The sequence below is a fragment of the Malaclemys terrapin genome, chromosome 2 (genome assembly GCF_027887155.1).
Source record: "Malaclemys terrapin pileata isolate rMalTer1 chromosome 2, rMalTer1.hap1, whole genome shotgun sequence".
Lineage (NCBI taxonomy): Eukaryota > Metazoa > Chordata > Testudines > Emydidae > Malaclemys > Malaclemys terrapin.
Genome location: NC_071506.1, coordinates 240,389,661 through 240,414,313, shown reverse-complemented (window position 1 = coordinate 240,414,313; position 24,653 = coordinate 240,389,661). Strand labels below are relative to the sequence as shown.

At 41.1% G+C, this 24,653-nt stretch overlaps 1 protein-coding gene across 1 annotated transcript in view; it reads left to right on the top strand.

Annotated features, from left to right (window-relative positions):
* LOC128832813 (probable acyl-CoA dehydrogenase 6) overlaps nucleotides 1–24,653 on the top strand; it is a 147,574-nt gene that overhangs the window by 97,612 nt on the left and 25,309 nt on the right. The window contains exon 3 of the mRNA XM_054020441.1: nucleotides 11,579–11,708. Coding sequence (XP_053876416.1) covers nucleotides 11,579–11,708 — 130 coding nt within the window. The remainder of the gene's footprint in view (nucleotides 1–11,578; nucleotides 11,709–24,653) is intronic.

The window sequence follows — 24,653 nt, the reverse complement described above, 5'->3', positions numbered from 1 at the left end:
GATTTGACTTTTGCCCCAGTCACTGTAATAGTAGGAATGATGTGTTCACCTAGCTTGTGACTAAGATCTTCTGGGATGGTGTGGTCACCTTATGTTGTACAGGTTGCAAATATGGGGCCAGGGTCCTGGGAGGCCATCTGCAGGAGCATTCTCTAGTGGTTCAGAGTTGGAGTGTTGTGACTTGACACTGCACCTTACTTAGTACAGTGCCATAATGGCACTATGAGGCTAAAATGCTCTGCCAAAGTGCTCTGCCAGAGATACTTTGGGAGGCAAGATATCTCTATGATCCTTGTTAATGGTAAACCTCCTGCACTGGAGTTTACTCTAGAAAATCTAACCTTGTTGTAGTGATAGCTCGAGTTAATTGGAAACAATTCCCCTTTCTGTGTCAAACAACTCTGGATCTCCAATAGATAATTCACCTGGACTAAAAGAGCTTTTGAGAAGGACAGGTAGATATGAGTTTCATCTGCTGAGCAGTGAAATCTCTCACCAAACCTTTGAACAGTGGTTTCCAATGATCCCCTATAAGTACATGGGAGCCAGAATGGAGGCTGGAGCTTTTTGGATGTTGATTATCCTGCTGCTCTTATGCAAAATTGTTTTCTAGTAATGATAAAACAAAGTATCTTCTATATAATAAGATTCCAGGATTGTCATCTGTTTGTGTGTCATTCTGAAGCCTACAATGTCTGTTGAGTCAGTGTGAAGTGAAGAACACAGCTACAAGCATGGTTGTGAGCTCTTTTTGTTCAGAATAACACCAGGTTCAGTCATCACTGGGTTTTGTGGTCTGTTGCTTTTCAATTTTTAAGTTCTCAGCCACTTTACCTTTACAAATTATACCCCTGGGACAGCAAGGTTTGTATCTATGCCATGCCAAGAGTCCTAAACCATTGTGAAATCAGAGGTAGTTTATGTGCATCAGTTTCATTAGTTGCATGAGGGAGACTGCATGGATGGTGAAGTACTTAGCCCAATGGCCACACCCGTATGACAACACGGGCTTTCAGCTCCAATAACCCATGATTTGTGTGTGCATGCGCATGTGTGTGTGTGGGGAGGGGGGTCAGGAGAAATGGGTTATTATGTTACCAGCACTGCAATATTGATAGGCTCGGACGGATTAGATTTTTATCAGTAAATATCGTTAAACATAGATTTCTCCATACACACTCAAACCTACGAAAAAATATTTTCATCAATAATAATAAAAAATTTCCAATAAGCAAAATAAGAAAAATACTGCTTGAGGAATTAATAGCATTTGATTTAAAGATATTTATTTTATAAATTCTGATATGTGGTGTTGATAATTTGTGTTTTGATGGTTATAAAGTTTTAGCTTTTTGAATCTCAATGTCTACTGTCATTAGATAATTATTGTCTGAACCCCTGTTGTCTAGCTCCTTCCTAATTTCCCACAACAATGAAAATCTAAATCAATAACAATAAAAAAGCTCAGAAATAAACATTAATATTATCTGCTGAAATTATAAAAAATAAAAATCAGATTGTGCCAAGCCCCCATATTAATATGCTGCATCCTTTGTATTTCTGACACATTTAGAATTCTGTGTGTGTTTACTCTTTTGGAAATAATTAAAATGTAGCAGAGTAACTGAGCTGGCTGTGTTCTTTTCTACCATGGGAGGCAGAGTTCATGTCTTCTATGAGGTCTGGCAGGCACTGAGTTTGTGACTAAAGACACATTCAGCCTGTAGGGAAGGGTGTTATTCTGGTGTTGCTTTGGTGCTGACTCTGATGGCTGACTCAGAATGATGTCAACAGGATTGGGTGTCTTACCTACCTGGTCAAAGGCTGTTGCTGCAATATTTGCCTTTTGTCAGAAGGGTGGTAGCCTCTTGGTTGGAGGGCAGCAATCTCCCCTGCTAACTAAACTTGTCCCCAACAGAGAATTCACTGGAAAAATGGTAAATGAAGTCTGAACAACTATGTGAAAACAAATCACAACAATGCGTTTTATGCTCATCATGAGATACTGCAGTAATTACTGATTGACAGCCTTTTAGTCTGGAGGTCTGCATTGAAAAGCACATGAAAGCTAGGATATGGATTTGACGTTTCTGTTAGCCTGCAGAATTGGGTTGGAAGCCTCATTAGAACTGGCTTTGCATTACAATGAGAGCTGAGGCTGCTCTCCACTGCAGGAGGGACTTGGAACTGTGCAGTATCAGGCTCATAAACCTCTTGATTTCTTCTTCCCTCTTTTTTCTCTCCCTGCCATAGAGCTTAATTGGATTTTAATTTTGTTTTATTATTCTTAATAACTGAGATCACATTCTCTGGTACTGAAACCTCCAGGACATTAAATCTAAGCTTCTGTATTATTTATGGCTAATAAAAAAACAAACAAAAAATCCAACCAACCCCCAACCACAACAAAAACGCAAGTTGATGAAAAGCAGAAAGAGGATGAGGACTCAGGATTCAGGAGGTTTTCATTAACACGCATACTGTAGGGATTAGTTGGAAGTATATTGATGTGTGTGGACCAAGTTTCAGTTTTCTCTCATGTAGAGTTGATACAGCTGGTGGTTCATAAGACTATTTGAAATATTGGGGCTTTGAAAGTTTGCTGAATCTCCTCCCAGGCTGTTTCTCTTGTTGTCATGTGCACATTTTACATTATTTGTAATGTGGAGCTTCTCATTCCCCACAGTATGGGATTACGGGACAGAACTCTGCAAAGAATTTTACCATCAGGGAACTCTGAAGTTCTGTTAAGCTTAAATTAAATTAAATTAATGGAGATATCCTGTCTCCTAGAACTGGAAGGGACCTTGAAAGGTCATCAAGTCCAGCCCCCTGCCTTCACTAGCAGGACCAAGTACTGATTTTGCCCCAAATCCCTAAGTGGCCCCCTCCAAGGATTGAACTCACAACCCTGGGTTTAGCAGGCCAATGCTCAAACCACTGAGCTATCCCTCCCCCTAAATTTAGGGATTTATAGGATTTATACAGTTGTGATTGCTCACATATATGTGGCATTTGGTCACATCGTGTTGTGTATGTTTAAAAATATAAAAATCCTAATAAAAATGTAAGGGAGGTTACTGGGAATGGGAGGATGGTTAAAGTAGCTGTTTGCAAGTGATGTCTTTAAACATGTGACTCTAGCTTGTTTGACCTTGATATCTTTTGAACTCATTATGGGAATGTCAGACACATGACCTGTGGGCCTGATCAGCCTGCTTGATGCATTTATCTGTTCCATGACAGATTCTGCAGTACGGAAGCTTTAATTTTTTATTTTTTTTTAAAAGGGACATTTTCTACTCCTTGCAATTGTGAAGAAAACCTTCAAAATACTTCCCAGAACAGCACTGTCTTAACCTGAAACAATTCTGGGAGATTCAAATTACTACATTAATCTCAGTGAGTTAATTCTTAAGTCTAACAATATCATAACATCCACATTTCTAATAATTTAGGCATACCTAATTTGCAGTTACCCCAGGTGCACATATACAATGGTCAAACAAAGTGCAGAAATAGCAAAGGCTCTAAAAGTGCCCTGCATTAATTTTCCCCCTCTAAGTCATGTTGAAACTTTATTAATAAAGTTTAATTACCATACAAACAAGGTGCTCTTGGTCTTTGCGAAATCACCCATTATCAGGAGGAGATCCATTGTGAATTGAGAGTTGTATATGGCTCTGATTTTGTAGCCCCAGCCCACAGATGGTTATTAAAAGTATAATTCATTCTGCTCCACAGTAGAGAGCTTTACATGTGTTTTTCTTTAACATTTTTGTGGACTGATCCAGATGTATTACTTGAGCAACATACCTGTGTATCCAGCTATAGCTGAGTTGGACTCTAATAGGGTGGTTCCACTCTGTGTGATGAGGCATTTTTGCTATTACCAGGAAGAAACAAATGACCAACATGGACAAATTAAGAGAAGGTGGGGTATTAACTGTGTTGTTTAACTTTGATCATCCCAGAATGTAATGGGATCTTGAATATGTCAAGAAGAAAAGGCAATTGAATACTCTTAAACGGTCTGTGTTTTTTATGTTAAAGAAACAGGAAGAGAATTATGGTGAGATTTATGCACTAGTTTAGTAATGAACACTAACAGCTATGTAACCAAAAGGCCTTTTGTAATCCTAGAATTGTTATTCTGAACTATCTTTATGACAGGTGACTAAGGCTTAAACATTTCAGCTTTGCATCTGTTGATTTAAAATGATATGTTCTGGTGAAAACTGCCAATTAATTCGGTTATCTTCTTGGCATCTGAGAGCCCAAGACTATGAGGCCCAGATACACACCCTGATCATGGGAGCCCTGGGCTCGTGGGACCCCCCACAATGAGCCAGTACTGAGAGTGTGTGGAGTCGGGCGACGCTACGCCCAGCTCATGAGACATGTCTGCTCATGGTGTCCGACACCATCAGGTAGTCCAGAGACATCTATACAGAACACATCATGAATCACCGTCAGTACCACGTTGCGTAATCAAGACCACCGACCAGGGAAATAACCCACTTCCTTCCCTAGCGAACCAAGGGACACACCCCACCCATGTACTTATTCGCGACACTGATACTGACTTGGACTCTTTATACATTCCATGGGTGGCATACCCGAGCCCACTTATCCACTGACGCTTTAAAAACCCCCGCACCACAATCTGGGTCTATGCTGGTTATGTGATATGTACTTATCTTGTGATCCTCGTAAATGATACCTGTAATCCTTCATAACTTAAGCCAGGCCCCAGATGTACAGTACCTTCCCTCTTAACTTGCGTATATTTAATTTTAAACATTAACTTTAATAAAAATTTTAATTCTCTCAGATCCAAGTTCAGGCAGGAAATCATCTCATTTTTCTTTTGGTTTTCTAGAGTCATGAAAAATGAATTACATGTTTTCATACTGAGTTACAAGGGGTACCAAATATCAGGAGTGATTCCACATAATCTCATTTTTTATGACAATTGGTAAATGTAAGAGATTTCAAAGCTCTGTAAATATATGAGACCAATTATATGACATGTAAAGATAGTTATTCATGCATCTTAGTTGGGTATTTTCACCATCCCACCTAAAAGGCTATTCCATAATAGCCATAATAAGCCAAAACTCCAGTGTCTCTATTCCATTCATGATTTTTAGTGTCTAGCAAAATTATGAATTTAAGCTCCCAGATACAGAGTGATCGCTTTGTGAAAAGTGTTCACGCACAAAGTGATCACTGTATATCTGACATTTCAGTCCTCATCCTCAAAGAAAACCTTCGCAACACTTTCAAAAGATGAGCCTAGGAGCTTAAATTCATAATTTTGCTAGACACTAAAAATCATGGACTGAATAAAGACACCTGGATTTATTTTTTATTACAATAATCTATAACCTACTAACAACCCTCTCTCCCTTTCCTCCCCCTCTCCCTCCAGCTGCTTCCACCCCTTCCTTTCCTCCTTATGACTGGAGGAGTGTTAACAGGCCACTTTCACCTTGAATGGTCTCTTGAAATATGTGTTAACTACTTATGCTAAACAATCTGTTCCATCTTGTATTTAGCTGGGACACTCTGAGTGAGTTTCCCAGACCTGAAGAAGAGCTCTTTGTAAGGCCTGGTTTACATTAGGAGTTTATCTTGAATTTAGCAGCATTAAACTGAATTAACCCTGCACCCGTCCACACAACGAAGCCCTTTACTTCGATATAAAGGGCTCTTAATATAGATATCTGTACTCCTCTCCGACGAGGGGAGTAGCGCTGAAATCGGTATTGCCATTTCGAATGGGGTTAGTGTGGCTGCAATTCGACGGTATTGGCCTCCGGGAGCTATCCCACAGTGCACCATTGTGACCTCTCTGGACAGCAATTTGAACTCGGATGCACTAGCCAGGTAGACAGGAAAAGCCCCGTGAACTTTTGAATTACATTTCCTGTTTGCCCAGCATGCAGAGCACAGGTGACCATGCAGAGCTCATCAGCACAGGTAACCATGCAGTCCGAGAATCGAAAAAGAGCACCAGCATGGACCGTATGGGAGGTACTGGATCTGATCGCTATATGGGGAGAGGATTCCGTGCTAGCGGAACTACGTTCCAAAAGACGAAATGCCAACATATTTGAAAAAATCTCCAGGGGCATGATGGAGAGAGGCCACAATAGGGACTCACTACAGTGCCTCATGAAAGTTAAGGAGCTCAGACAAGCCTATCAGAAAACAAAGGAGGCAAACGGTCGCTCCGGGTCAGAGCCGCAGACATGCCGCTACTACGCTGAGCTGCATGCAATTCTAGGGGGGGGCCGCCACCACTACGCCACCTCTGACCGTGGATTCTGAGGCGTGGGTAATCTCAGCCATGCCTGAGGATTCTGCGGATGGGGAAGATGATGATGAGGAGGATGACGACGAGCTTGTGGAGAGCACACAGCACTCCGTTCTCCCCAACAGCCAGGATCTTTTTCTCAGCCTGACTGAAGCACCCTCCCAGCCCCCAGACAATGAGGCCATGGAAGGGACCTCCGGTGAGTGTACCTTTGTAAATATAAAACATGATTTAAAAGCAAGTGTTTTTTAATGATTAATTTGCCCTGAGGACTTGGGATGCATTTGTGGCCAGTGCAGCTACTGAAAAAGTCTGTTAACATGTCTGGGGATGGAGCGGAAATCCTCCAGGGACATCTCCATGAAGCTCTTCTGGAGGTAATCCAAAAACCTTTCCACAAGGTTTCTTGGCAGTGCAGCCTTATTTCATCCTCCATGGTAGGACACTTGACCACGTCATGCTAGTAGCAAGTAATCTGGTATCATTGCATGACAAAGCCTGGCAGCGTATGGTCCCAGTGTTTGCTAGCATTCAAGCAACATCCGTTCTTTATCTCGCTGTGTTATCCTCAAGAGAGTGATATCGTTCATGGTAACCTGGTTGAAATATGGGAATTTAATTAAGGGGACAGAAGTGGCCGTTCCTACTGGGCTGTTTGCCAGTGGCTGAAAAGAAATCCGTCCCTGCAGTTAGCCAAGCGGGGGGAGGGCGAGGGGGGGAGAGAGAGGAAATCATTGGCGCTGAGCTTTTTCATGTTTGGCTAGCAGGGATCTTCCCTGATACCAGCCACGCGGTGGGGGAGGGATAAAGTGATCATCCCAGAGAATTGGATGGGGAGGGGGGTTAGTTTGGTTTCTGCAGGGATCTTCCCTGATACCAGCCACGCGGTGGGGGGAGGGATAAAGCGATCATCCCAGAGAATTGGATGGGGGGGGGATTAGTTTGGTTTCTGCTGCTGCACGTTAACAGGAAAACTGCAGCACTCAATGGGCTTTGCTTGGTATGTGGGAAAGGAGGGCGCTGCTTGTAGGAAAGCTGCAGAAGCCGAAAGACAATGGCTTACCATGGCCGCATGCAAGCTGAATTCTGGTGCCCGGACCTGCGTCTGTGCTGTCTAACACCAAAGCCGCAGGCACTCAATATTAAGATGCAAAATGCGACTTTGTACCGAAATCATGTGCTATGTAATGTGAAAAGTGTTGTTCATCGTGAAACAGTATAAGCATTGTTCTGTAAAATGTATCTTTTTAAATACTTCTCTACCTTTTTTTCCCTCCCTCCCACAGCTGCAAATTTTTCAAGCCTCCCTCCTCCGTCCCGAAGGCTATCTCAGATAAGGCATCAAAAAAAGAGGACGCGAGACGAAATGTTCTCGGAAATCATGGAATCCATCCACAATGAAAGAGCTCATTTGAATGAGTGGAAGGACACGGTATCAAGGTACAGGAAAGATGCCAGTGAACGTGAGGCCACGAGGGACGCTTGAGATGAGAGGTGGCAGGCTGCAACGCTGGGGCTGCTGCGTGATCAAATGGACATGCTCTGGCATCTGGTGGATCTTCAGGAACAGCAGCAGGAGCACAGAGTGCTGCTACAGCCGCTATATAACCTCCCTCCCCCCTCACCATGTTCCATAGCCTCTTCGTGTAAGATCGCGGGGGGGGAGGGGGAGGCTCCGTGCACCCTCCCACGCCACCCCAGTGGACAGCCCAACCAAAAGGCTGTCATTATATTGAACTTTTTTAGTGGCCTTTTCCTTCCCTCCTATCCTTCTCCCAAAGCCCACCTGGGCTACCTTGTCAGTTCTCTCCCTCTTTTTATAATCAATTAATAAAGAATGCATGATTTTTAAATGATAGTGACTTTATTTCCTTTGAAAGCAAATTGGATCGAAGTGGGAGGGTGGTTGCTTACAGAGAACGAGTCAGTCAAGGGGGTGGGTTTTCATCAAGGAGAAACAAACAGAACTTTCACACGGTAGCCTGGCCAGTCATGAAACTGGTTTTCAAAGCTTCTCTGATGCGCAGCGCTTCCTGGTGTGTCTGGCTGCGTGTAATCAGCAGCCAGGCGATTTGCCTCAGCCTCCCACCCCGCCATAAATGTCTCCCCTTACTCTCACAGAGATTGTGGAGCACACAGCAAGCAGCAATAACAATGGGAATACTGGGTTGGCTGAGGTCTGAACGAGTCAGTAAAGTGCGCTAGCGACCTTTTAAACATCCAAATGCACATTCCACCACCATTCTGCACTTGCTCAGCCTGAAGTTGAACAGGTCCTGACTACTGTCCAGGCTGCCTGTGTATGGCTTCATGAGCCATGGCATTAAGGGGTAGGCTGGGTCCCCAAGGATAACTATAGGCATTTCAACATCCCCAATGGTTATTTTCTGGTCTGGGAAGTAAGTCCCTTGCTGCAGCCATTTAAACAGAGTAGTGTTCCTGAAGACACGAGCGTCATGAACCCTTCCTGGCCAACCCACATTGATGTTGGTGAAACGTCCCTTGTGATCCACAAGTGCTTGCAGCACCATTGAAAAGTACCCCTTGCGGTTTATGTACTGGCTGCCCTGGTGCTCCGGTGCCAAGATAGGGATATGGGTTCCATCTATCGCCCCACCACAGTTAGGGAATCCCATTGCAGCAAAGCCATCCACTATGACCTGCACGTTTCCCAGAGTCACTACCTTTGGTAGCAGCAGCTCAGTGATTGCTTTGGCTACTTGCATCACTGCAGCCCCCACAGTAGATTTGCCCACTCCAAATTGATTCCAGACTGACCAGTAGCTGTCTGGCGTTGCAAGCTTCCACAGGGCTATCGCCACTCGCTTCTCAACTGTGAGGGCTGCTCTCATCTTGGTATTCTGGCGCTTCAGGGCAGGGGACAGCAACTCACAAAGTTCCATGAAAGTGCCCTTACGCATGCGAAAGTTTCGCAGCCACTGGGAATCGTCCCACACCTGCAACACATGCGGTCCCACCAGTCTGTGCTTGTTTCCCGGGCCCAGAATCGGCGTTCCACAGCTATAACCTGCCCTGTTAACAGCATGATCTCCAAAGCGCTGGGGCCCATGGTTTGATAGAATTCCATGTCCATGTCCTCATCACTCTTGTCGCCGCACTACAGTCGCTGCCTCCTCCTTGCCTGGTTTTGCAGGTTCTGGTTCAGCATAAACTGCCCGATAACGAGCGAGGTGTTTACAATGTTCATGACTGCTGTCTTGAGCTGAGCGGGTTCCATGCTTGCCGCGGTATGGCGTCTGCACTGTTCACCCAGGAAAAAGGCGCGAAACGGTTGTCTGCCATTGCTTTCCCGGAGGGAAGGGGAGGATGTACCCAGAACCATCCGCGACAATGTTTTTGGCCCCATCAGGCATTGGGATCTCAACCCAGAATTCCAATGGGCGGAGGAGACTGCGGGAACTATGGGATAGCTATGGGATACCTACCCACAGTGCAACGCTCCGGAAATCGACGCCAGCCCTGGAACATGGATGCACACTGCCGAATTAATGTGCTTAGTGTGGCCGCATACATTCGACTTTATACAATCTGTTGCCAAAAATCGAATTCTATAAATTCGGATTAATCCCGGAGTGTAGACATACCCTAAGTTTGAAAGCTTGTCTCTCACCAACAGAAATTGGTCCAATAAAAGATATTACCTCACCCACCTTGTCTCTGTAATATCCTGACTGACACAGCTACAATAACATTGCATGACTGACATCTGCCTGGCATCTGTCACATGCGATTCTTTTTCTCTTTATTTCCGCAGGGGGAGTGTGGTGATAGTCTACACTACTCATTGCTCTGGGAAAGTGATGCATTGACTAGCCTACTTTCTAATCTGAAATGTTATTGACTTGTAAAAAAAATCTCAGGCATGGAAGCCTATCAAAACAATGTTTGGGTAGCCAATTAATATATTGCTAGCCATGAAATCCTTTTTGTCTTTAACCTTTGCCAGCTGGTCTCTTCATTGCTAGGGCTGTTGTAATATTAACATATTCTGTTGTAGACATCCCCATATGATTGTCAATTCCACTGTCTGTGGGAGGTTTTTTTAATTTTTTTAATTAAAAACAAAGTATGGGCTTTTTCAGGGTGTGTGCTGAACTAAGTTTTGAAATAAAGTAATTTCACTATACTGAAAATCCTGTGCAGTCAGGCTATATTATGCAGGTGCACCACAGAAAACTAAAACTCAAACTTTGCCTTTTGAATTTGTGGCTTCCTCTCCTTCTGCACAAAGAGGATGTACAAAGGCACTCCCTGTGGGTTTAGGAAACAGATAATAGTGTACAAAGTGATAGGTTTATATGGGCTGTGTGGTTTTTAATTTGGCTATCGGTGTTATAATGCACACTTCACGGAAGTTCGATTTAAGGGTAAGCTCAGATAGCAAATGTGTGATGTCAACAAGCATAGCTGCTCATGGGAACAGAACAAACAGAACACAGGTGGCTGAGACCCAGGATATTTTTCCATCACCGTTTGTTTTAAATTTCCTCTGTTGGGGTGAGTTTCCAATGAGTTAATTAAAGTAGTAAAATGCCACCTAATCAAACTATTCAGTCAAATCATCATAATAATATAATAATTCATCTTGCATATAAATTACAAGTATAGGAATCATCCCCTCCGCCCCATGGAAACTCAGCTCTTTCTTGGGTGCAATACACAGTGTGTATTAGTATTAGGCAACACTGTCTCACTTGGGGAAGAGATGAAGAATAATATCCTCTTTAATTGAAACTGTAGTATGAAATGTAAGGAGGTACAAAGACCCATACTGGAATTTGTGCAAGACACCAGGGTCATTGCCTCTGTTCTAGTGAAAAGTGCTTTAATGACCATAAATAGTTAGGACATATATGCATATACAGCAGCACACTTCTACCTGACATTGTTCTTGGGTATAGACTCAGTGCTAACTCAGAGGGAACAGCATCACCTACTAAATCACCATTTTCTACAATCCCTCAGTTTTCCATCCAGCTATTGTCATGGCCTGATTCTGCGTAGTTTTTGAGATCTTACTATGTCCTGAATATGGAATATGTATGGAATGATATGGGAATTGTAATTTTAAACTAATTTTTAAATAGCTGTAGCAGCACTATGCTGGAATAAAAGATCATTGTTAAATATTTGGAAACTGTATAATAGCCCCAGCTTGTAGACGATTGTAATTAAATAGGTTTTCTTTTCTCTTAACAAAGAATGTTAATATGATTGCTGTTTTCTCCTTGTCAGAATATGGCGGCATGGGCTTGGACTTCTCCTATAGCATTGCAGTGGCAGAGGAACTGGGAAATATCCGCTGTGGAGGGGTTCCTATGGCTATTGGAGTGCAAACTGACATGGCTACACCAGCTCTAACAAGGTAACTTTCAAAAGAAATCCTCAATTCCCACTCTTCTCTTCAACATCAAATTTGTTAGGAAATAATATAATGTATTTAGCATCAAGAAAAACATTGTTGACCAAATTTACCATTTTGAATTTTTCCCAAAAACCAAGGGAAGCTCCTCTTTACCCTCACCTTTAAATCATTTAGGATAGCAGGAGAATATGATTTTACATTGGAAGATAAGTTTTAAAACCAAGAGATGTGTTCTACTTGATCTAGAACACTAAACACAGAGCTTTGACTCCTCTGAAGCATTCTAACAAGCTGGTCTGGAAGACTAATAAGCCAAGAATTAAATAATTGATTCAAGCAGACACAGATTTGTTTCTCATGGGGCTGGCATTATTCAAATAGAAATTAGCTAATTTAGGTATGTTTCTCAGACAAAAATAAATATGCCACCTTTTACTGCAGTATATTGGTTACTGAAAGCAAGACTAGACATAAGTTAAACACAGAACCTCAACATGTTGATGTTGCCAGCCAAATCAATATACACCAATAGAAGGATTCAATAGCTGGTGCAAGAAGATGAATGGTAGTAATGCAGTCTTAGCAACAACAAATGAGAATCAATTATTTGACTGTCAGAGACTAATGTCACACAGTCTATGAAAATAAATCTCAACAGGTTTTTAGCATTTGTCTTAAAGCAAATTCGAATATCATGGTCTTAGAAGTGGAAACCCACTTAATATCCTCAAATGACACGGTTGAAAAAGGAAAAGTTGGGGGTGGAAAGACAGGGGAGGTTGGAAGAGTTGAAAAATAAATAATAATAAAAACACATTGAACCAAATTTAGGAGTGATGTTAATGATGACCTTACACATTGAGTATGACTGGTTCAGAAAACAGATGTAACTTGCTCCAATTTTGGCATTCATTTAAAAAGAGAACTGGATAAATTCAGAGAGGTTAAGTCCATTAATGGCTATTAGCCAGGATGGGTAAGGAATGGTGTCCCTAGCCTCTGTTTGTCAGAGGATGGAGATGGATGGCAGGAGAGAGATCACTTGATCATTACCTATTAGGTTCACTCCCTCTGGGGCACCTGGCATTGGTCACTGTCGGTAGACAGGATACTGGGCTAGATGGACCTTTGGTCTGACCCAGTATGGCCATTCTTATGTTCTTACGTTAGCAGGGCAAAACAAGTGTAATTTGCACACAAATGATGGAAGGAGAGGGATGTGTGTGGGTGGCAGAAAAAAACAACTCAGAGGAAGGTGGGTATAAGCTTGAGAGTCCCCTCACCACATACACAACCTCCCCTTAATAAATCCAGGCTGTGAACTGCCCATAGTTCTCCAGTCCTCTCTGAACCAAATTCATCCCAACACAGTGACACCAAGGATGAATTTGACAGTAATTACTAGGACCAGTCCTCTTTCATTTTTGCAAATCAGCACTCTGTGCTTTTTTCAGTCCTTCCAGTACTTCCTCTATATTTTTCTAAAATAATTATCAGGTGTACAATAAGTTTTACTAATTCCTTTAATGTCCTAGCATATGGATCACATTGACTGACTGATCTATTCTGTATGTTCATCAGTTACCAGGCATTTGCTTACCCGCTGCTTATTAATACTTATTTTTACAGGGCCTTCCTTGCTTTGGAATTGTTCCTCTTTCTTTATATTCAATTGGTTCCTCTTTCTTTATATTCAACTACATCATTCCATCTGAATCCAGTTTATTGGATTTCTACATGCAGCACCGGATTAAAGCATAAACTAACTAAGCTACAGCTTAGGACCTCACAGTATGAGGGGCCTCTAAAAAAGAAAAAAACTGACTCCATTTCCAATTTTATCAAAATCGGTTGATAAATAAAGGAGATATGGGAAAAAGAAGGTTCTCTCTAAATATAGACATTTTCATTCAAATATGACAAACATATTCACATCTGATTACACAAATACCCTTGTCCTACCATTACTCTTCACTAATTGTTCATTATAGACAGGCGGAAGGCCAGGACTGAGAAAAAAATGATAATTGTATTTGTAAAATTAGTATTTCTACGAGTAAGTCTGCTATCTGTCTCCTAAGGCAGCATTTTGTTGGCCAGCTGCTACTGGTAAAATTCTGACCATACCTCATAACTTATTTAAATAAATAAATAATCTCACTGCTGATAAAATTGTGAAAAATGTGAGATCTGAGACAGCAGTGTCGTGAAGCAATCCCGCCAAGCTCATACTCGTATGGGACTTGTCTTAGGAGTGACATCATGTATAGCGTCCCCTTGGCAGATAATAGCCGGAAGGCTGCCATCTTTTGTTTACAGTCTAGCACGTTTAGTAGTAGTGCCTTCGCTCATGTTTTTCTTCCTTTTCTTAAGTGTTAGTGTGTTCTTTCTTTTTTTGATCTGTGTACATGTACAATTGTGTATTTTAGTGTGCACGCTGCTTTCTGCTTCATGCGCTATCCATGCTTCACATGATTGAGTTTGCAGGTGATTGTCTTATGGACTTGGGTCAAGTGGATCTTGAGGAGGATAAATTTGTGTTGGCTTCCCTCTGTCAGTTTCGGAAACCTTAATAAATATCAGAGAGTGCTGATGAAAGGATAAATAGAGGGTTTTGAGAAGTGAAGGAAAATATACATATATATCAAAATATTCTGAGTACTTGGTGAGCAAGTTATTTCAAACTATGTGCATATATGATTTATAGGCTATTAAAGCCTATAATATTTATTATATTTGCTTGACTATAGATTAGTTTATCTCACTTTCTCAATGCCAGTCTAGAGATTACCAGTCTTTTTTCTGGTAAATTCTTTCTTTCTCTTTCGTGCATAGCACTTGTTGTCACTCTGCGTGTCCGAGGTGTTTACTCGAGACTAATTAGTGGTCCTGGGGGGGACAGAGGATAGAGAAGCGAACACAAAGAGAGATGTCTGCCTAGAAAATGCTGCTAGAAAAGCTATTTGCCCTAAGCATTCTGTGCATTGAAAGTGACAAACTCCATAGCTTATCATTTGAGGACATCATCAATGATTTTGCTCTCCAAAAATCACAAAAGAAAATGTTTTAAATTTCAGTTTTAAATTTAATATGATTTGCAAACAGACATACTGCAGGTAGTACTGCTTCTATTAAGTAAGCTGGTCTGTGTAAGTAACTGCTTTGTTGTTGCTATAAAGTTTTCGTAGCTACTAACTAAGAAATCATAGACAAAAATATGTTAATTTGAAACTATTTTATAATTCAGACAGGCATATTGCAAGATGTGTTTTAGTTAGATTATTATTCTATTTTTACAACTTCGCCTTTGTATATATGCAAATAAAGAGCTTTCATGTATATATATTCAATGTCCTTTCTGTGAAAATCATCAAATAATTTTTTTTTATGGTATGGGGCCTCTTACACTTGACATAGCTTAGGGTCTCAGAATGTCGTAATCCAGCCCTGCCAACATGACAGCTGTTGTAACGTGTCATCTTCCCAAAGTTCTTGCCTGTCTCTAAGAGCCCCTGCTCATACTGTAGTTCCATAGCAGTCCTGTCCCTTAATAGCAGCCCATCTAACCAGATTTAGGTTACAAGCCAGCAGAACACTTCAGCATTGGGACTGCTCACATGCTTAAAGTTATCCATGTGCAGAAGTGCTTTGCTGGATTGGGGCCATAATAAGGCAAAGTATCTGCAACAAACAACTCTGAAAACTGAAGGGTTAGATAATGGCAGCCATTCTGGAATTATGAACTATTAATAGCATAATTAATAATAAAGTTGAGAGCTGATAATAAAGTAAAACATAGGTAAAGATAATGCAAAAGGATCTGTCAAAGATCTGACCTTTCATGTGTCTGGCCCTGCTCATGGCTCACTGGCATCCGTATGTCAGATCTTTCAAAGACATTCTAGTTATAGCACTTTACTTGCCTTCACGCTTAACATGTTGTATTTAGAAGCCAGCTTCCAGGTGAAATACTGAATGAAATATATTGCCCTTTGGCTGGAAAACAAACATTGCATTGTGACTCATCCTTAGTGCTATCGTTGAATGTAGATATTTTTCAGTCTTGGCATTGGACTACTACTTCATCCCTTTTTATTGTTTCTAACTGGATATTAAGATGAGTGGTGATTATTTGGAGAGAAGGGAATACATTTCAGTTTAATCTGTTTAGTTTAACTTGTATTGCCAATTCTTTCTCTCCCTCCATATACAGAATAGTGGTGATTTGAGGAAATCAATGCGTTCTTCAAGTTACAACTTTTTAACACAGATTTATTTTTGTATGTACTTATTTTAAGATGTGAAGTAAAGCTAGTTGTAATGGAGCAGAGTTGTTTCCAAGTGTATAAAGAGCTGAGCAGTTTTAAAATATAGTATTGCCCTCTTAATTGGCACATGCCACGATGGAAACAGGAACATGCTAATTAAAGGCTAGCTCACTGACTCTGCATAAAAGGCAGCCTATAGTTATGCTGCCCCAGGAGTGTGCCAGGGATCAAATTGTGACTCCGTGACAATTTGGTCCCTGATTCCCTGCTTGCTCCAGAGGGGAAGTAATTTGCATCAACCCTTTTCCAATCACAGATCACTTTTCTGTTGATGCCAGCTCAGTTGTGTTGGCTAGTGTGTATGGGAGAAGGGGAAAGGCACAAAAGAGAGAGTAGCAATCCCACAGAGGCTGTTTCTCCCTGCCTTTGTCCACCCGCTGTGCTGTGACTTGTATACAAGGGGTAAGTTGCGCTTTATGCTGCTGTGTTGCCCTATGCCAGTGTGTAGGCTGAGCCAGGATCTTACCCTAAGTGGAATTTGGCAGATAGCCATGACACCTTATTGTGCATTTTAAAATATTTCTGTAGTCTGCTTTGTGCAATCAAATCTCAGTGTAGCTAAAGACTGAGGTCATGAATGAAAGTGTGATCCAAAGTACTTTTCCTCTTGTTTTTTTCTTTCTGTATCTGCCGCTACAATAAATTTGCCTGCCATATAATGCATTTTGAACCCATCTTGAGCAGGGAGACGGGGAGGAGCAGTCCATCGGGAAGGGGAGGGAGATTTAAACAGCATGGGAAATGGGGGTCCTGGCACATTTTGCAGACAGTTGTGGGCTTTGATATTTCAAGAGAAATAAATGTTTTGGAGCTGAAATTCCCTGGTGAGCCCAACATTGTGAGCATACTAGGGGAGGAGAGGGAAATAGAAGCCAAGGAGGCAGAGAGAGACTCCTAACTCACATCTGCCCAGCATGGCAGCACTTTGACCATACCTGAAATAAAGTTGTTGAAATCCCCTTGTGCATTGTAATATACAGCACCTAATACTTACTGGAAGAGGTCTCCTCCGAGCACTGTCAGGATGAGATTCAGAGTCTCCTGGGTGTCCCGAACTGTTTCTGCTCTGGACCCTGCCTTGGAGTTTTGCAAGGTGAAGAGTACGACACTGCACCCCATATTCTTTGCAGTGATATTGTTATGATATTATTATAGCATAATTATGATGCATTTTATGCAAGATTAGTCCTGTGAGGTGTCATTGGAAAAGTTATGATTTGCTGAATATGATTATCCTATTTGTATGCATGTATCATTTTTGTATCTGAAGTTATGAATATTGACTATGTAGCTGTATTTCAAATCTAGTTACACCTGGGTAACGCCAACTAGACAAGACGCTTTCAATTTAGATAGCTGGTTGGGAAGGGCTTATTCAGGGCATTAGGCCATTAGGAAAAAGCAATAGGCCTTAGGAGAAGCTTACCTCCTATCTGGGGAGCCTTCCTGAGAACACTACAGACAGCCTCCAAGTAATGGCTCCTATGACTCTACAAGGACATGTGATCAGATCACATGATGCTGGACTCCATCTTGGGATGTCAGTATTTTTCCACAGACTGGTCTGGGAACCAAGCTTTGAAACAAAGGATTCCCGCCATATGCAAAAGCTGTATAAGGCAGGGAGTGACATCATCTGGTGTTCTTCACTCCCCACGCAAGAAGACTCCTGAAAACACTTGAGGAACAAAGACTGACCTCGGGGGATTGCTGGACCCAGGCTAATGGGATTTCTAGCCTGTGAATGAAACACCTGGGGATTCCAAGCTGTCAAGGCAAGTGCAGTTTACTCCTTAAGAATCTGCAGCCTGCTTGTATCATCTCTTAGGGTGAGAATCTGCTACTGATGTCCAATCTATTTAGTATATTAAGCTTAGTTTGTGTCTTTTGTTTATTTGCTAATTAATCTGCTTTGATCTGTTTTCTATCCCTTATAATCACTTAAAATATATCCTTTATAGTTAATAAACTTGTTTTTGCTTTATCTAAACCAGTGAGTTGGAGTGAAGTGTGTGGGAATCATAACTCGGGGGCAAAAGGCTGGTGCATATTCCTCTCCACATTGAGGGAGGAGGCGAATTTTATGAGCTTGTGCTGTACAGTTCCCGGTATAATTTTAGGTTTATACTCCAGTGTGGAGTGTGAGTCTGGAAAGCTGGGAAATTGGCTGCTGTCTGCTGCATGTATCTGAGTGGCTTGGGAGAAACTGCTTTCTCAGGTAGCTCAGTTTGTATGTGTGGCGCCACCTGCTGTCGTGTTGGGTGATAACAGGGGTAGGGTTAGGCTGGCTGTGTCCCCAAGCAGTGTGAGCAGGGCCAACCCAACTGAGTGGTTAGAGTGGTTCCCACAGCTCCCAGGACTGCACCCTATCACAGTGATCCTGGCTGTCTGGGGCAATTTCTTCCTTCTCAGAGTCCTGGTCAGCATCCATGGGGGTGTCCAGTGTCCACAATATTCTGGAGTTCAGTGGTGACCCCCCGTGCAAAAGTCCAGTCAGTCTCTTCATAGTAGACACAGGTCTTGCGAGCTCTTCCATGGATCCTCTTATTCTCCTTGACATTTATATAACCCAGCTGGGGCGACTTCTCTTTGTTGGAGCACTGGCCTGGGCCACAGGACTGATCCCTCTCCTTCATTTGGTCTTATATCCTCTCATTTATCTTGGTGTTCTGGTGACTGCTGTTCAGGTGAGATTGGATCTACTCCTCTCCTGAGATGGCAAGGAAGTCTAGGACCTCTGCATAGGACCATGCAGGTGAATGTCTATATAATCAGTATTGGAGTCTGGGAGCTGAAATGCAGTGGGGTTGCCTTGCTGAGCACCAGCATTTAAACAGGAAGGTGATATCTGGTCAAGATGACCCTAGGGTGGTAGAGGGGGCACACAGTAAACAAACAGGTTGACCTAGGTGTGCAGCAAAGCAGTGTGGGAAAGCAGTGGGAGGTCTGACAGAGGAGGAATTGTTAATTCAAACTGGGGATATGTTCATGCTAACCGTATTATGGAAATTCACTTCCAAAGTGGATTTTTTAATGAGTATTGAGACACCAAGTGATTGAGAAAAAAACTTTGAGTGGACACAAGGCAATTTATCCCCCAAAAAATCAAGTTAATCCAAAATAAATTTCATATGTAGACATGCCCATACTAAAGTCACATTAAATTGTGTTTTACTCTGAGAATTTCAGTCTAACGGAGCCCGAGTGGAAATCATCCAACCTTTGATCCTCTGGATGAACAGGCTTTGTCCGAGAAAATGTTCTTTATTAACTTACAATAAATAAATTAATTCCAGTATGAACTGACCTGGCTGAGAAGTAGTTAAAATGTAATGATATTATTTATGTTTATTATATTAGTACGTAGGGGCCCCATGCAGGATTAAGGCTCATTGTATTAGGTGTGCTGTACCAGTTACAAATGGCCATACCTTTGCCTTTCTGATATTGACTAGTAGGAGATTATTTGGAATTGATATATATACTACTTGACAGTGAATGAGCAAAATCATTTAAATCATTTTCATTGTTACATGTTGTGGAATAATGCAGATGTGGTTTAAGATTTTCTCATCAAACTCTATTTTTCTGCTTTTTTTCCCTTAGATAATGAGTAATTAAAAGTAGCTGTGTCGTTCGTGTCAAGATTTGGTCCTTTTGAATTTACTGATGTTCATGCATGATCAGCTGTTACATTTAATCTCACAAGAATTGCTGTACCACCTGTGTAAGGAGTGGTACCTTATCCCAGAAGACTTCATATCTAGTTTGAAGTGGGTTAGATGATCATCCATTCGAATGTGTGAGCTCAAAAACAAGAAAGCTTGATGTGGTTTAATCAAATACCGAGTGTAGTGTAAAGAACCAAGTGCAGCTGTTCATACTCAAAACTACAATTTGCAGCTAACAGCATGTCAGAAAGTGTCAGTCCTAATTAGAAACGTTCCTTCCTTACTAATTAATCAATTCACTTCAGCGCAGTTTTTTTTCCCTTGGAGTAGGAGAAACAAGAATGAAAACTGTCAGCTTTTCTCCCCCACTTTAAGAGGATGATCATCAACTCTATTAAACCAGAATAGTGATGCACAGTTGACATATTTTCATTCAATGCAGCAAGAATCACATCTGTCAGAAAGCAAATTCATTGCTATTTAAGATGAATTAAGGGGGCTTTCAGCTTTTAAATGAGTGCACATAAATAGAACTAAGAAGTGGATCAAGGAAATGTAATGAGATTTGGATCCTGCTGTGACTTTTTTTATTTCACCCCATTTAGCATCATCTACAGTATAATATTTAATCATTTCTTCAGTATTAACAGTAATGTTGGTGGACTGTCATGAATACTAAGTATGGGGCAAAAAAGAATGGATAGTTTCTGTGTAACTATTTTAACATTAATGATTAATGTGCCACAATTGGGACCTATTATCTTATACAGTGGACCGGGGGGAGGGGAGAGGGGAATTTCCAGCCGTCTACAAGGAGCTTTATTTTAATATATATTACACATAAAAATGTGTTAAAAGAACATTAAGGTTGCAAAGTCAAGCACTCAAATGTTAGGAAATGCTAAAATCAAGGTGGCACGGAACATGCTCAGTTGCTCTGTGGAAATGGTGCCTGCACAGTCCGGTCAGCGCTAGGAGTTGTGAGGGGCTAGAGCATGCTCAGTGAGGATGGAATCTTTGGAGATTTTAGCTGCTAAATTCTAAGTCTCTGCTGAAAGTGTGTGAACATAGATTTTATAAAGGCTTATAACTTTGCCAATCCCTCAGGAACAGCACAAGTCACATCCCTGGCAAATTTCAACTCTTTTTTTCCAAAACATCGGTGCATGAGAGTTTCTCAAAGAGAAGGTTGTCAGGATTATTTTAAATGGCAAAACACTGTATTTTCCCTAATCTTGATCCCAGAAAGAGCTGAACTGTTTTGGCTGAAACTTTCAAAAAAATCTAGCCTATAAGGCAGACACTCATTATGGAAACTATCAACCCCAAACAATTAAAGTTTGGTAAAGTTATAAGCAACTGAAAGCCAGGTTTTATAATAGGAAGTGTTGGGCAACTTTTAATAACAGCAATGATACCAGTCACGCTATAACATATATTCACTTTTGTGTTTTGTTCGGTGAATGAACGATCAGCCGCAGTTGATCATCCCTGTCAAGATGGGTATACTGAGGTGTTCAGCATGAATAAAACTTACAGAACTTGGCCCAATGTATGAGGAGAAAGAGCAAAGACTCCACAGCCCAACACTGTGGCATTTAATTTCAGAAAGGGGAACGATGCAAAAATGAGGAGGTTAGTTAAACAGAAATTAAAAGGTACAGTGACTAGAGTGAAATCCCTGCAAGCTGCATGGACACTTTTCAAAGACAACATAATAGAGGCCCAACTTAAATGTATACCCCAAATTAAAAAACACAATAAAAGAACTAAAAAAGAGCCACAGTGGCTTAACAACTATGTAAAAGAAGCAATGAGGGATAAAAAGGCATCTTTTAAAAAGTGGAAGTTAAATCCTAGTGAGGTAAATAGAAAGGAGCATAAACACTGCCAAATTAAGTGTGAAACTGTAATGAGAAAAGCCAAAAAGGAGTTTGAAGAACAGCTAGCCAAAAACTCAAAAGGTAATAACAAAATGTTTTTTATGTACATTAGAAGGAGGAAGCCTGCTAAACAACCAGTGGGGCCCCTGGATGATCGAGATACAAAAAGAGCACTTAAAGATGATAAAGTAATTGCAGAGAAACTAAATGAATTCTTTGCTTCAGTCTTCATGACTGAGGATGTTAGGGAGATTCCCAAACCTGAGCCATCCTTTGTAGGTGACAAATCTGAGGAATTGTCACAGATTGAAGTGTCACTAGAGGAGGTTTTGGAATTAATTCATAAACTTAATAGTAACAAGTCACCGGGACCAGATGACATTCACCCAAGAGTTCTGAAAGAACTCAAATGTGAAATTGCGGAACTATTAACTAAGGTTTGTAACCTGTCCTTTAAATTGGTTTCTGTATCCAATGACTGGAAGTTAGCTAATGTAACGCCAATATTTTAAAAGGGCTCTAGAGGTGATCCCAGCAATTACTGACCAGTAAGTCTAACGGCAGTACCAGGCAAATTAGTCGAAACAATCGTAAAGAATAAAATTGTCAGACACATAGAAGAACATAACTTGTTGGGCAAAAGTCAACATGGTTTCTGTAAAGGGAAATCATGTCTTACTAATCTATTAGAGTTCTTTGAAGGGGTCAACAAACATGTGGACAAGGGGGATCCAGTGGACACAGTGTACTTAGATTTCCAGAAAGCCTTTGACAAGGTCCCTCACAAAAGGCTCTTACGTAAATTAAGTTGTCATGGGATAAGAGGGAAGCTCCCTTCATGGATTGAGAACTGGTTAAAAGACAGGGAACAAAGGGTAGGAATAAATGGTAAATTTTCACAATGCAGAGGGGTAACTAGTGGTGTTCCCCAAGGGTCAGTCCTAGGACAAATCCTGTTCAACTTATTCATAAATGATCTGGAGAAAGGGGTAAACAGTGAGGTGGCAAAGTTTGCAGATGATACTAAACTGCTCAAGATAGTTAAGACCAAAGCAGACTGTGAAGAACTTCAAAAAGATCTCACAAAACTAAGTGATTGGGCAACAAAATGGCAAATGAAATTTAATGTGGATAAATGTAAAGTAATGCACATTGGAAAAAATAACCCCAACTATACATACAATATGATGGGGGCTAATTTAGCTACAACTAATCAGGAAAGAGATCTTGGAGTCATCGTGGATAGTTCTCTGAAGACGTCCACGCAGTGTGTAGTGGCAGTCAAAAAAGCAAACAGGATGTTGGGAATCATTTAAAAAAAGGGATAGAGAATAAGACGGAGAACATCTTATTGCCATTATATAAATCGATGGTACGCCCACATCTTGAATACTGCGTACACATGTGGTCTCCTCATCTCAAAAAAGATATACTGGCATTAGAAAAGGTTCAGAGAATGGCAACTAAAATGATTAGGGGTCCCATATGAGGAGAGATTAAAGAGGCTAGGACTTTTCAGTTTGGAAAAGAGGAGACTAAAGGGGGATATGATAGAGGTATATAAAATCATGAGTGGTGTGGAGAAAGTGAAGAAGGAAAAGTTATTTACTTGTTCCCATAATATAAGAACTAGGGGCCACCAAATGAAATTAATGGGCAGCAGGTTTAAAACAAATAAAAGGAAGTTCTTCTTCACACAGCGCACAGTCAATCTGTGGAACTCCTTCCCTGAGGAGGTTATGAAGGCTAGGACTATAACGGGGTTTAAAAGAGAACTAGATAAATTCATGGAGGTTAAGTCCATTAATGGCTGTTAGCCAGGATGGATAAGTAATGGTGTCCCTAGCCTCTGTTTGTCAGAGGGTGGAGATGGATGGCAGGAGAGAGATCACTTGATCATTACCTGTTAGGTTCATTCCCTCTGGGGCACCTGGCATTGGCCACTGTCAGTAGACAGGATACTGGGCTGGATGGACCTTTGGTCTGACCCAGTATGGCCGTTCTTATGTCTGTTTCTTGGTGTTCCTATAATTGGGGCTGCTGACATGATTTGATATCAGCAGGAATTGGGTTAATGAAATGTAGGTCCCATATGCACCAGCATAGTGAAAGAGGCAGCTAATACTCAGATCAGACTAAAAGGTTCTCCCACCCATCCTGCTCCTCTGACTGAAGGACAGATCCTCAGTTAGTGTAAACTGGAAGACCTGCCTTGAAGTTAATGTGCCAATGTTTAAAAAAGGTAAACTGGATGACCTGTGTAGCAGTAGGCCAGTTAGCCTGACATCGATTCTGGACAAAATCACGGAAAGGCCGATATAGGATATGATCAGTAAAGAATTAACAGATGATAGCATAATTAATGGCAATCAATATGGTCTTATGGAAAATAGCTCTTGTCAAACAGACTTGATATCATATTTTGATGAGATTAGAAGTTTAGTTGATAAAGGTAGCTTTTATAAGGCATTTGACTTAGCCCACATGACATTTTGATGGAAAAAAATAGCTCTGTGCAAAATCCATGTAGCCAATATTAAGTGGATTAAACACATGGTATCTAATAGATCACAAAAAACAACTGTAAATGGGGAATTATCATCCAGTGAGGGTGTTTCTAGTGGAGTCTCGCAGGGATCTGTTCTTGGTCTGATTATATTCAACTTCTTTCAGTGATTTAGAAGAATGATTTATCATTGCTGGTAAAATTTGCAAATAACACAAAAATGGGTAGAGCAGTAAGTAATAATGGGGACAGATCAGTTATAGCTTGTTAAGGTGGGCTTGTTTGAACAACATACATTTTTTACATAGCCAACACAGTGGGAGTTTTGCCTGAATAACTGATTTTTTTTTCTCCTGGCCCATGCTTTCATGCTGGAAAACAAGTTCACTTTTTCATAAAACTCATTTCCTTAAAACACAGTTTACCTTCTTGCAAGATAGCAGAATTTTTCCCTTAAATGTCACAGTATAGCAAAGTTGTTGAATTGCAGTTTCACAGATGCTGTATATTGTCAGGAGAGAGCCGAAGTCAAGCATTAAATATAATTTTTTTAAGTT